This window comes from Lissotriton vulgaris, chromosome 5 (genome assembly GCF_964263255.1).
Source record: "Lissotriton vulgaris chromosome 5, aLisVul1.2, whole genome shotgun sequence".
NCBI classification, from domain to species: Eukaryota; Metazoa; Chordata; class Amphibia; order Caudata; family Salamandridae; genus Lissotriton; species Lissotriton vulgaris.
Genome location: NC_141693.1, coordinates 938,205,755 through 938,219,910, shown reverse-complemented (window position 1 = coordinate 938,219,910; position 14,156 = coordinate 938,205,755). Strand labels below are relative to the sequence as shown.

The window sequence follows — 14,156 nt, the reverse complement described above, 5'->3', positions numbered from 1 at the left end:
TTAAAATGGACTATAGGCTTAATTTTTGTTTGCTGAGTTCGAAAGTTATATAAGTGAGAAGAAACTCCATACTATCTTTTTTCTGCAATTTCTAAAAATATCAGTGCGGCGAAGGAGAGCTCTGCGGACTAGCACACGTTATGTTTGCGCCTTTGTGTTCATGCTATTCAGTCCTTTATTTACATTATGACAAGTGTTCAAGTGTGCCTCCAGTGCTGAGGAAGCGAGCTTTGCAGATGGTCCCCTGCAAAAATCACCTCAGAATATGGCAGAGCAGCAGATGGCGCGTGCTAGTCCTGCCAGCAGCCTGTCCATGGAAGCAGTGTGCAACATCCTCTCGTCGCCTCAAGCTCGCAAACATAAGGGAAGGAAGATATATTTAAAATGTGGGTTAATTCATTCACTGCGCCTCCACTGATAGTGTTTCCGCGCCGCTGTTCAATCAGACAGATTTGATGTAATTAAATTACACAAAGCAGGGTCATTAAAAGATCATCTACACAGGGCCAACTATTAAAAACCTGGTACAAATTCCTTAAACGTTTCCACTGATAACCAGATCAAATATTGGGAAACCTTCCAAGTTTCAATGCATAGGTAATCATTTCACAGGTGGTATTTGATTATAGTAGGAGGTGGGATGAAGAGCAACTTCTCGACTATCTCTGCTTAACTAGGGTTTCTATGATACTTTTATTTCTGGTCCTAGCGGTGGTCTAGTGACACAGACGTGGGTGCTGCTAAATTGGGTACATTCTGAGCAACACTCGCTATAGAAACATGTGCTTTGGGTCCACCTTGTGGTCTGTGTGGAAGAGGGTTTGCATCACTGCTGGGTGCCTTTTATTAGTTTCTCTAATAGCCCTTGTCTCTGTGGGTGTTTTGGTGGAAAGGGTTGATGTGGCTGTGGAGTCCTTTCTATATCCTGTAATGAGAATGCCTTTGAACTTTCGCTGGGCCTTACAAGGCCACTTGTCTGTGACTGGTTCACCAACATTGGCTCTGTCTGCTCTGTCTTCATATGTGTTTTCACCATGTTGTCCTTCACAAGCAATTTGTACATTGTTGGCATCGGGCTGATCAGAAAGCTGGTGAGCAGAAGTGATCTCCATTCATGGAGCTGAGGCGCGCACGTGTAATCCTATATGCACTAGTTTTGTGACGTCACTGTGCCGCTACACTGAATCATGCTCTTTCTAATAGGGGCAGGTTCATCAAATGCGGGGGAGGGGGGGTCGAAGATCCTCACATCAAGTGGTGTTGCCCACTCACAGAGTTTATTGGGTTAAACGGTGTGCACCTCATCTGAGAGTGGATTCTTTCAGGTGGCACCCATCATTTCCGTGCTCAGCTGTACAATCATGGAGGATTCAGCACATCGCTTTGAAGGACACAATTCTGGCATGGCTGCCATCTACCATCTAATAGTAAATGCTGTAAACTGTGCGGCGCACCATGTAATGCTTTGTTTCCCAGCATTAGGCGCACGTTTTCATAAAAAGCTTATGGTGCTTTTCTTCTCTGTGCTCCTATCACAAGAAATTACACAAAAACACATTTAAAAATGAATGGGATAGTTTTCAGAGCTGACCATAAATGGTCGAACCACAAAGGGGCCAAAAGGAGTTGTTATATTAAACATTATTTATATTCTGCATCTGTATAATCAGGCGCGGCTGGCACAGGTAAGAGCAGTGGGGCGGGGCAGGTTGTGGGGAAGTCGACAGACGAAGGGATAGGTAAAATTAAATAAATAAATAAAACCACTTAGTTTGTGCTCGCTGCAACTCCATGTCAGCGATGCGGCGAGCGCAAGGTAAGTAGTTTTATTCATAGTTTAATTTAATTTTACCTATCCCAACATCCGTAGACATCCAACCCCCCCACCCTGCCCGCCCCGCCCCCGTCCCACCGCTCTTACCTGTGCCACCGCACCGGTGTATTACACATATGCAAATCAATACATTCTGGGAGTGTCTAGGTTGTTAAACATTCCTGCTAAAAAATGAAATAATATATTTCAGCTCCACAAAAACTGAAGATCTTCCATGTAGTTAAATAAGATGTTATTGCTGTATATTTAATTACACTGATCTGTAACAGAAGTTAAACTGATAAAACTGGCTTTTGCATGAAAATATATTGTTTCTCCTCTGAAAACATAACTTTGCCTATACATTGTTTAGAGACAAAGAGTGGGAACCATCAGGAGACCAAGCTCTTTAAATGACCTTGATCAAAGTCAAGAAGAGAGGGAAGTGGATTTTTTGAGGCTCCAGGTACTTGAACAGCAAACTATTATAGACGAACTTTCCAAGGTACGTATGCAGTAGCGATCAGTACAGTCTTAATGTTTCCAAATTGTTTACTTCTCATGTGGAAAATAGTATCTCCTAAAACTAGCTCAATGCTTCTTTAAAAACATATGAGTACCTGTTCCTGCGATCAGGGCCGAACTGGCCATAATAGGCACCGGGTGTTTCCCCAGTGGGCCATCAGGGTGAGGCCAGTTTTGGACCCCTGGGGGGCATTTTTGCTACCAGGGGACGATTTTGCAGCATAGGAAGAGGTGTGGCGCGCGAAGGAAGAGGTGTGGCGCCGCGGCCAGGGCGACTGACTACGGAATCTGGGGATCACGGTTTGATCCCCGGTGCCGGCGGCAGATTAGCCCAGCACCATGTGACTCTGGGCAATAGCTTGCTTAATCTTCCCGACTGCCCTCAGCGCCTAGAGACCCTTACGGGTGATTGTTTGTGCTTTACAAATGTGGATTATCATCCTCAGCCCCCTGTAACAAAAGCTTTCCACTAACCCTACCCCCTTCTCAGGGGCTGGCTGAGCTATTTGCCAGGGCTGGTTACGGTTCCCAGTCCGGCCGTGCCTGCGATTTTTATTTTTTACAGACATGAGGACATTTACGTGCATTCATTCCTTACGGGGGTCTTGAAGAATAATTTCAGGCTGGCAATCCAGAGTTCCAGTTTCGCCAGCAGGGACAGAAAATTGACCTGGGCACCGCAAAAAAGTGGCCTCCATTAGAGAATCAAACAGCTAATAAAATGGCCTTCATTTGCAAACTGGGCCAGTTATAAACTTCTAAATACATTCTGTGTAGGTGTTTTGCAAGATATGAGAAACTGCATGTATTTGAGCTTTCTGCAGGCAATGTTTGTGGTAATATCAGGCAAAACAGCAGTAAAAACTGGCACCAGACCTTAAAACAGGCCCGCAAACAGCCAGAAAAAAGACCCACAGACTGATCTGTGAGACTAGTCCTTCTGGCACTGCCAAATTGCCCTATGGGCCAGTCGGACTCGGAAACTGCAAACACGGCTCTGCTCATTTCCCTCTTTTTCCATAATGCCTCAAGAATTGAAGTCAGAAAATCCTATCATTGGGCATATTGATTTTTATAAATTCTATTTCCAGATATAGGTATTCAATAGAACAGCAAACATGTATGATGTCTCATGGGTGTGTTTAATATTGTCATTCCTAATAGAAATTGCAATATTGAGAACTTGATAAGATTGTCAGATCACTTAAACATTAAAATGCTGTTAGCCAAAACTACAATGTTTTCAATTTGTAAAAGGAAATTGATAGTCTGTGGGTGGCCAAGGGAGCCGTTATACACTGCTTTAGGAAGCTCAGGAACTGCGCCGAAGTTTCATTTTCGCTATCCACAGGGTGAGCGAAAATCAGGTGCAGAAAGCCTCGAATGCTGAAATGATACCAAAAATGTATAAAATGAGGAATTATACGCATAACGTGTTTAGATAGTGAAGCACAAATTATAGAAACAGAAATGAAAATGAAAATGCTCAACGCAAGTCTGTGATATTGTTTGGCAAATGTGATGATTTTTATACTAATTCATATGTGCTACTTTATTTTTATTAGACACTTGAAACCGCCGGCTACGTGAAAAGCGTGATAGTAAGTAGCATTTTTGACATTTATTATTCACACTCTGTCCGTACAAAAATCCGAGCGAAAAATAATATGTGAAAACATTAATACTCTCCCACTATCCTGTTTTTTAACATATTTGATTCAATTAAAGCAACTGTAGGCTGTAGAAACCAACGAAAATACAAGATTGGCACAATATCGCGTGGCTATGTAATCTGGGTACATTTTTTTGTGCCGTGAATAACAACAGATGGTTGTGTGTGTGCGACGAGGGAGCAAAAAGTAATTACTTTCAGAAGCAGCAATCAAAGATTCTCGAACACGCCCCAATAATTTCTTCATTTCCTTAGTAATTGCTTATTTTGTTGATGGCAAGACCCACTGTAATGTAAAATCGCAGGTCAATTATGAACCTGCAAGTCATAAAACACCCCGACGCGATATTATACCACACCATGTTAAAGAGTATTATACAAGTCTGTGCTTACTTCAAGATCTGCTCATTAAAACCGCTCACAATCATGTCATCATTCTCACACGCTTGCATGACATTAAAACAAATACCTTTACCATGTATTGCCTTTACCACACACGTCTTTACCAAACATGCCTTCACAATGAAATGGCAACGATATATCAGGTGAGACCACCCCAAAAATATATATACTCTCACACACACACACACACACACACATATATATATATATATATATATATATGTGTGTGTGTGTGTGTGTAGAACAGAAGAGGGGTTCATGTCGAAATCTCCCCACCTCACGCTATATGAAAAGTTATCGTTTAGAGAAATACAATCTTTTAAGTTCTGTAAAAAAGGGCAACAGATTAGAAATTGCCAAGGCGAGGAACAAGGGTAAGACTGTCCTATCTAGAGCTAAAGGGGATTGGGAAGTGGAACAATGGACAGTAATTACAGAAGGTTTAGAAACGGGGGATCAAAGGGCCTTTTCGAAATTGATAGCAGTTATTTCACGATCTGTCAATTGTCTAGAATCTGTAATAAAACCAGATACATGGGTAGCCCATTTTGTAATTTTGTACAAGGGGTTGGATTGTACAAAAAGTCCTAGCAGATCTCTAGCAGGAGGATCATTTGGGATTGAGGGGAATCTTACTGACGGAGAAAAGAGAGTACCCATTCTCACTGCAGCTTAGTTACATTTTACCTTAGATGAAATAGATTTAGCACTAAAACAGATAAAGAAAGAAAAGGTGTCGGGGATGGATGGGAATCCGGATGACCTATTCCTATCCCAACCAGAAATTTGGTCCCTGCACTCAAATGCAGTATGTAATAGTATTTTAAAGTGCGACCCAATCCCCCCCACTTGGTATGGATCTGCCATTATCCCCACATATAAAAAGGGGGAAAGGAATTACCCCATGAACTATAGGCCTATAAGCCTGTTGGATAATTCACAAAAGATTTTTTGCAGGCTTGTGTTATTTAGGCTCCATGACTGGATAGAGGAGAATAATATTCCCGAAGACACACAAGTGGGTTTCAGGACTAAGATTTGTACCTTGGATAAGGTCCTTTGCTTCAAGGTGATATCTTGGAGATATGTAACCAAGAGACGTCAAGCTCTATATGTTGCTCTCATTCTTCTGAGAGCGGCATTCAACATGTTCCCCAGGGAAACCCAATGGAAAGTCCTGGTCGGTTATGGAATCCCTAGAGACTTGCTATGGATTTTGAAGACACTCCATGCAAAATCATATGCCAAGGTGGGATGGAATATGGCAGGAGATGTCACAGATAGAATTGATGTTAAGCTAGGGATGAGACAAGGTTGTGTTCTCGCCCCCACACTTTTGCCCTATATATCAATGGAGCGGTAAAAAAAGTTGGCAGATTGTAGGCATGATGCCCCTAAATTAGCAGGGGTGTCCAAACCGATCTTAATGTTTGCAGATGATACTCTGCTAATATCCAGAACACCAATGGGGCTTCAATGAGAACTAAATGCCTTTGTTGCCTTTTGTGAGGAAAGCGGCTTAGAGCTCAATCCAACTAAATTTAAATTTAGGGCTATAAATCCCCATCAATCGCACAGACGGAATGTAACAATAGAGAGGATGCTCCTTGGGACCGTTTCACATTTCAATTATCTTGGTGTTAGTCATTTTACACCAGAAAGCATCTGCTATAGGGAGGAGCCTCTGGGGGTGCAGTGACTTCTGCTATTACTGTATATAAAGTCTTGATATTAACAGCAGCAGTCAATGGAGCGGAGATATGGGGATATGTCACATCAGAAATTTTAACTAATGCTGAGAATACGTTTATTAGGGTTCTCTTTAAACTCCCCCAAGTTCACCTATCACACCACTGAGACATGATCTAGCTATAACCCCAAAACATTGAATAACATTACTCAAACCTTTGTTGCATTGGATTAGACTTTGGTCTACCCAAGAGTTAACAAACTATAGGGATTCTGTAAAGGAATTGCTAGCTCTTGATAAGGATGTGAGTACTCCTTGTTTGAATGCAATAAGGAAAATATGTAAGAGAATAGGATTGGGAGAATTGTGGACAGTATCAGATCAGATCCCTAAAGCAGACACACAGAAAGTAAAGCATTTACATTGGGAGAAAGTTCTGCTGCAAACATGAAGAGTCCATCAGGAGGGTTGCATAACAGGCCAGTTCCTGAAACACAAATGTGTCCCAAGGCTTGAGCCCTATATGGATAAAATGTTTCCTTTCCAGGCCAAATGCCTATATGTGCAGTGTAGATGTTGCCTTCTTCGGCTGAGCGATCATACCTCGAAATGGTGCAATAGATCTACTAACTTAAAATTCTGTCCAAGTTGGCCACAAACTGTTGAGACGGAAGTGCATTTTTTGTTTTTCTGTCCTCTCTATAAGATAGCACACAAGAAATGGATAATTGCTATGGGAATTAGGCACTAATGGGAACCCTGCAAGTCTATTGAAAAGTGATTCAAGAGAACAAATAGTTTTTGCTGTATCTCGGTACCTTTATTGTGCATGGAACCAAAGAAAAAAGGCCTTTACCAACTCCAAGCTTTGAGTAATGAAATCTTAGTAAAGGTTTGTTTTAGTAACATTTGGATGTTTTTTTAATGTTGACATGGGAACTGAAGGCCTAAATTATAGGTATATTATTTGTTTAACTGAGGTGCACACATGATTCTACTGGCTGGCACTTGTATTTGAAGCCAATCAAATTTATGCCAAAGCAGTATCATAGCATTGTTATGAGTTGACATTAGATCCACTTATCTTTTTTAACTTATTTATAGTTTTATATTGTATACATAGGATTGTTTATAATATTCTCAATCAAAGAAGCTTTATTTGACTATGCAAGTCATAAAAGCATTACAGATAAAAAGTAAAAAAACAGTACAAAAGTTCAAATCTAAGTTAAAACGTTTTTGCACAAAATGCCAAGAATGGCAATCGGAGCTATCGCTATATAAAAAAACATTATATGACATAACAAGATTAAAAAATACAAAGTATAGACAGTCTCATAAGCCTTTACAATAGTGTTGGGCCACACAAGTCACAATATGCCCACATGCACCTACACGATTTTAAAGGATTTTATCATGATCGTTTTCCAACCATAATTTGTTTGGAACGAATGTGCCACATCCACCTCATGAATTTTGCCACTGGGGTTGCATACCTAGGCAATGGATCAGAGCAAAGGATTCGCAGGGCTATGGTGTGTGAACTTCTGCCCATATTCTTACAGAGCTTCGCCAGCCAAACTTTACGTGGGCCGGCGTAGGCAAGCTAGGCTAAAAGCACATGCAAAAATTGATTCAATATATTTGGTACACATATGATATTTGTTATCCCCTGTGGAAGACCATTTGGAAAAAAAACACTTCAGGAGTAAAGATACTGATCTGAAATGAAAGTAATGTTTTCGGTCCATAAGCTTTTTGATGATATCTCAATAGGGCTTGAGGCTTGGGCATGATTTTATCTGAAGAAAGAGCCCCGAGATTGAGGGGGGTCATTGGTGCCTAAACACTTCATGTGAAACCATATCCCAGAAGGTTTCTTTGAGGCTGTGTTTTGAACTGAACATTGAGGTAGATGAGGAATCCCACAGGTGTGATACGCCCATTTTCTTAATCAGACTTCTCAGATCTCGCATCCAGCTGAATTGGGGAAACAATCCAAATTGATGATATCCCTTAGGCCGCTGTGTATACTGCCAGTTCTGGCGTACACCATATTCTACGCCAGTATAGAATTGGCCGTAGCCTAGCTAGATCCATCAGGGCTTTCCTGCCTAGGTCATTCCTTAGGGGGAGGGTAGGTGTACTCTGTGGCAGACTAGTAATCGCGTGCAGAAACGCATTCTTGGCAATTGTTAGCTGGGTCAAATTCTCTAGGCCCCACAGCTCAGTCCCATGAAGGACTAAGCTCACCACTTTGCTGTTATAGATTTGAAGTGCCGAACTAAGGGGCTTTGTCAGAGCGGTTTTAAATTCCTTTCTAAGGGTGCCAGCTAACTGCTGATGCTTTAGTGCCATGACTTCGATGTGTGGCTTCCACCTCATGTCCTTCTGCAGTTTGATGCTCAGATAAACAAAAGCATCAACCTGCTCAATGGAGAGCACATCCATCATAATTTTCCCCTTGAAGGATCTATGCTGGTTAAATGCCATGAACTTTGTCTTGCCTGCATTAATTTTAAGACCTCTCAGGAGACAAAACTCTTCATAACGTTTGAGGGCACGCTGCAATCCATTCGGAATTTTGAAGATTATCAGCTTGTCATCCGCATACATTAGAATGGGAAATTTTCTTCCAGCTAAGACAGGATAATCTGTGTGGATATCATCAAGAAAGTTTGCGACTCCGTTTATGAAGAGAGAAAACAATGCGGGAGCCAACACACATCCTTGACAGACACCCTTTCGCACGGGGAAGGGATCTGTCTTATTTCCTGCCAGCCCCCAACGCATTTGTGCATAGTTTTCCTCATGAAGGCGGGCAATCAATGAAAGTAAATCGAGTGGAATCCCCATCTCCTTCAAGACCTCCCACAATTTATTCCGTGAGACCAGGTCAAAGGCGGGTTTGAGGTCGACAAAGGCAGCATACATGCTACCCTTGCCGAGAATGATTATCCACCAATATATAAGAACAAAGCAAAAGACCTGTTCAATTGTGATAATATGGGCCCTGAAGCCTGCCTGGAGAGGGGTGAGAATGATATTAACATCAATCCATGCCTGGACCTTGGCAAGAACAAGCCTGACCACCACTTTCTGTATCAAATCTATAAGGATTTTTGTTCTATAGTTGCCAGGCATGGATTTGTCTCCTTTTTTATATATGGGAATCCTCTCCTCCCCGCCAAGTGGCCAGGATAGGTGCTACTTGGGCTATGCCATTAGTGAGTAGTAGTATTTAGTTGGTCCATTTTGGTCTGTCATACAGGAAAATATAGGCAGGGATACAGTCTATCCTCGGGTCTCTACCACCTGTTAAATCACTAAGTGCACCACTGACATCTGCCTCATCAAATAACCTGCCAGCAGGGTAGGAATAGATTGTGAATGGTAATTTATCTTCTGCTTTGTCATCAGCGTATTGAGTGGCAAAGTGGCTAACCCACACATCGGGGTCAACATGATTTTCCGGTGACTGCTACTCCACCCCTGCCCCACTTAACCACGTTCCAGAACCACTTGGAGATGTTACTGTCGCAAGATCATTTTAATTCCTGCCATCCGTCCTCATCCCAAGATTTTTTGGCGCAGTGGATAACATTCTTGTAAGTAGACCTGGCAGTCCAGCCACAACACCCAACTTAATTGATTCACCAAGGGCTTTGCGGGCACATCTACATTCATGGTTATACCAGTGATGTTTAGACCTGGTGTCTTTCGCCCTAGCCTTGCTCGGTTTTTGGAAGTTCCCACAGATTTTTTAAAACAGTGAATTGTGCAACTGCGTACATTCTTTGGCTGATTCATGGTTAAGGAGGCATGACTCCATCACTCTAACTGTGCTTTCCAACTCGCTATTATAATATTTATTACATGTGATATATGTGATTGTAAAACTTTCATGTCTAGGTAACTCAGTCACCAGTAGGTAGTTTTACTAATTAGGACCTAGTTTCCATAGGAAAAGTGTTTTTTGTTTTGCCAATAACTTTTGTGCCATTTGATAAATCTTGCTGAAATTTTCCAAATTAGTATGACAGTTGGTTCAGCTGCGGTCTTGCAAGTTTTGGGGTAATTCGACATGCAGTGTCTGAGAAAAAGGGGGGGGGCCCAAAAAGCTTTTTCCCCATGAAAATTCCCATAGAGATTCTGGACACGACCACAGCCCAAACGGAATTACACCAAATTTGGCAAAAAGGTCTTGCTTCTGAAAGTGACCTTTTTGTTATTTGGTGTAAATCCGTTCAGTAGTTTTAGAGCTATTTATATAAAACCACATTTGTGTATTTCGGGAGGCAACCCCTCCTCGAATCCTCCCCATCTCGTTCAGAGATCTGATTAGCTACCAACACTTTAACCAGGAATTGTTGGCAGCCATCTTGGGACTCAGACTCAGCTGAATCCCCCAAAAAAGGTTTAAGAAAAAAGAAAAAGGGTCAGGGTATGAATAACCTGACCCCTAGCCTTGGTGCAGGGGTCCCCCTAGAACCTTATCAAGGCAAAAAAGCATGATAAATAATTGCTGAGGAAGTGCGGCGGAGTCACAAATTCGCTGGAAACATTTTTTTAAAAACAAGCGTGATCAATCGCAGTCTCCTGCACTTGTTAGAATTTCAGTTTATCATACATTATGAACCGCCTCATGGCCGATATGGCCCCCCCGGGGACCACCACCTTCCCGGAGCCATGGGCACAACAAGCACAGTACGCCAGAATAAAAAGGGTTCCCACACATAGGAGAACTTGAAAAACTGAGTCCCAATGAAATGCATTTCAGAAGAGCTCCTGTTTCTTATCCTTTGGGATTTTGTGAAACCCCTCACCGACATTCACACCCTGCGTTTCCATCTAGGTGCATCTGCTGTGCTGAAGTGTGCCTTTCTTCATAAAATCATCTGCAATGTTTTATGACCCTGAAAGGGCAAGAATAACTAGGAGTTGATGCAAAAGAAGAAAAGACAGTTCTGGGGCTGAATTTCAAAGGTCGCCAAAGTATCTGATAATTTACACACAATTCATAGGCTTCCTGTGTTTACTATCAGGTGCACACGCTTTATGACACAACTTGACTCATCTTCTCCATGTTTGAAGTGAGAGTGTGCGCATGGTTATAGAAAACACAATAGTTCCGCTAATGAAAGGGGTGGAAATTAAGAAAGAGGGAGTGGCGTGAAGTCAAGCAGTGCAAGGAGGTATGAGGGGGAAAAGGAGAAAGAGTGTGCATCGGAGGACAGAAACAAAAGAAGAGAGAGGAAGGCAAGAAAGACAGAATGACAGAGAGAAGCAAGAGAGACAGTGAAGAAAGAAGTGTTTGTGAGGATGTGGGAGAGACAAAGAGAACAAAGTGGGTGAGAGACAGGATGAGAAGGAAATATGGAGAGAGTGAGTGAAGGGTTTAAGGCAGTGAAAGAAAGAACGATTATGAAAGACGGTGACAGATGAGAGAACTGAGAAACGTACCGTTAGAAAGAGATGAAAATAAGTGATACAAGAAGAGATTAAATATGTGTGTGTCTGTTTATAGGTTTGTATATGTATATGTGGGTATTTGTTTATGTATGTGTGTGTACGTATTTATGTGCATGTGCAGATAAGTACGCTATGTGTGTTTGTGTGAGTTGATATGTAGCTGTGTGTGTCGGTGACATGCATTTGTGTATATGTGTATGTGTGCACAGGGATTTTAATGTGTTGTGCTTGTGTGCGTGTATGTAAGTGTGTATGCGTTGAGAGAGTTAGAGAGCGGTGCAATGACGAAGAGCTAGCAAGAGTGAAAATAAAGAGGTAAGAGACACCAAGATCTGAAAGGATAGAGACAGGCAGGGAGGTCTGGGTAAGAGAGACAATGTGGCAGAGAATGAGACTAAACTGGAATCTGAGTATGAGTTTGAGGTAAGGGGGAGCTGGAAGAGAGCAGCAGAGGAGAGAAAAGTACAGCGAGATAGAGTGAGAAAAAGGGAGAGACAAAGAAAGCCCGAGAGACAGTACGAGACGAGAGAGTGAGAGAGATTATAAACATTTACAAGGTTTTAGGGATATGCTGAGGTAAAACCAATATTTTCTTTATAATAACCAATTTACCAAAATAATCTACCTGCACTCTAAAGTTGATTATTGAAAATAGCTTCTAGAGTCCTTTGTTTCCGAAACCCTCCTTCTAATCGCAGAAATCACTGGGAATTAAAGAAAATACATACTTAAAACCGTATTTCCTTAGCAAGTGCCACGTCAAACTAGCTCTTGGGTTTCTATTGCAATGAAGCAGCACCTTCCTGTGAAAACGTGATCCAAGTCCGGGCTGGAAGCAGGAGTCTACCTGCTGCACTGCAGCAATTAGTGGCATTGAGGATGGTGACTCAGCAGGCTGGGGTTAGAAGGGAAGGCTGTGGCAGTAGGGCGGCCATTACACGGAGCCTGGGTTAACTTACCAAGCTTTGGGTACGTCTTTCCAGTCTGGTCTACCCCTGGTGCAGTAGGCTTGACTGGAGCATGCTCTGCTCACAGGCCCTCTCGTACCCACTGGCAGACATGGCCAGTGACAGGCCATTCTGACTATTTCAGTGCTTGGAAAAGTTCCCTAATCTTGATGCTGCTTTGATAGCAGGCCACGCCTCCTTTCTCCACCACTCTGCAAACGCACCTCCTGACGCACTACTAGTTGGGGGATGAAGTCCTCATGGCTATTAAAAGTCCTTGGGGGCCAACTACCCCTCCTGTTACCTCCAGCAAGTCCCACACAGTGGGTTTGCTGAGAGGCTTTCGGTGGACACACCCTCTCTCCTCCACTCTGCAAAAACGCCTCCTGGCGCCCTACTATTTGGGGGACAAAGTCCCCTTGGCTCTTGAGAGTCCCTGGGGGCCATCTAGCCCTCCTGTTACCTCCAATAAGCCCCACACAGCTGGATTGCTGAGAGGTGGTCAGACGCCATGCCCCCTTTCTCTGCCACTCTGCAAATGTGCCTCCTGGTGCACTGCTGCTTGGGGGATGAAGTCCACTTTAGTCCTGAGGCCCTCAGGAGGCAAGGGGACGTCATCGCCCCACCAGCAGTGCACAGAGAGGCGTGTTGCAGAGTGGTAGGAAAAGGGGCATGGCCTCCAACCACCTCTCTGCAATCTCACTGTGTGGGGCTTACTGGAGGTAACAGGTAGGATAGTTAGCCCCTAAGGACCCTCGGCGGAGAAGGAGACTTCATCCCCCAAACAAGAGTGTGCCAGGAGGCATGCTTGCAGAGACGTGGAAAAGGGGGGCGGGCCTCTGGCGAGTTGCCGGGTTTTGATTTGTTTTTGTCTTTTAAGGGAGTAGGGCTGCGTGGCCTCCCTTCCCTTGAACCGGTTGTGCCCCGGGGACCCCATCCCCTGGGCCTGACCAATTTTTTTTTCCAGTAATAAAGTAGTGATCTCACTGACCATGTCATGAGTGATGTAATATGTGAGGTCAGAATAAGCAGTGCATTGCTGGGGCACAAGTTATAGTTAGCTCAGGTAACTATAACTGCTGAATTTCTCTGGTTTTGTTCTAGTGAAATATCAGCCTAACTATAACGTCTCTGTAACCTTTGTTTTTTCTGTGAATTTCTAAGGTTTTTAAAATGCTAATTCCTAACTATAATGTCCCTGTTACCTGTGTTTTTTTCATTGAATATATATATTTTGTGTGAGCAAGTCAGGAGACTCTGTCGAAATGCATTACAGTGAGAATTATACCAACCTGCTGTGTCAGTGTCTGGTTTTGGAAAAGGGAAACTGGAAATTGTGTGTCAGTGTCCGGTTTTGGAAAAGGGAAACTGGAAATTGGAGTTTATATATAGTAGTTGAAGACTAAGTATAGTCGAAACGCGTAGGCCGTCCTATTGCTAATGCACATGGTGTTTGTGTATTAATAAAGAAACTTGAACTTAGCTGCTGTGGTGCCGTGACTTCTGTGGTGACAACGTGAGCCCAGGGGATCCGAGGTGATATATATATATATATATATATATATATATATATATATATATATATATATATATATATATATATATATATATATATACAATCACAGTCCTGATGCC

General features: G+C 42.7%; 1 protein-coding gene across 1 annotated transcript in view; it reads left to right on the top strand.

Moving 5' to 3' along the window:
* The window catches only part of JAKMIP3 (Janus kinase and microtubule interacting protein 3), a 776,485-nt gene that overhangs the window by 637,154 nt on the left and 125,175 nt on the right, over positions 1 to 14,156 (top strand). Inside the window, exons 7-8 of the mRNA XM_086922542.1 lie at positions 2,187 to 2,318; positions 3,904 to 3,939. Coding sequence (XP_086778668.1) covers positions 2,187 to 2,318; positions 3,904 to 3,939 — 168 coding nt within the window. The remainder of the gene's footprint in view (positions 1 to 2,186; positions 2,319 to 3,903; positions 3,940 to 14,156) is intronic.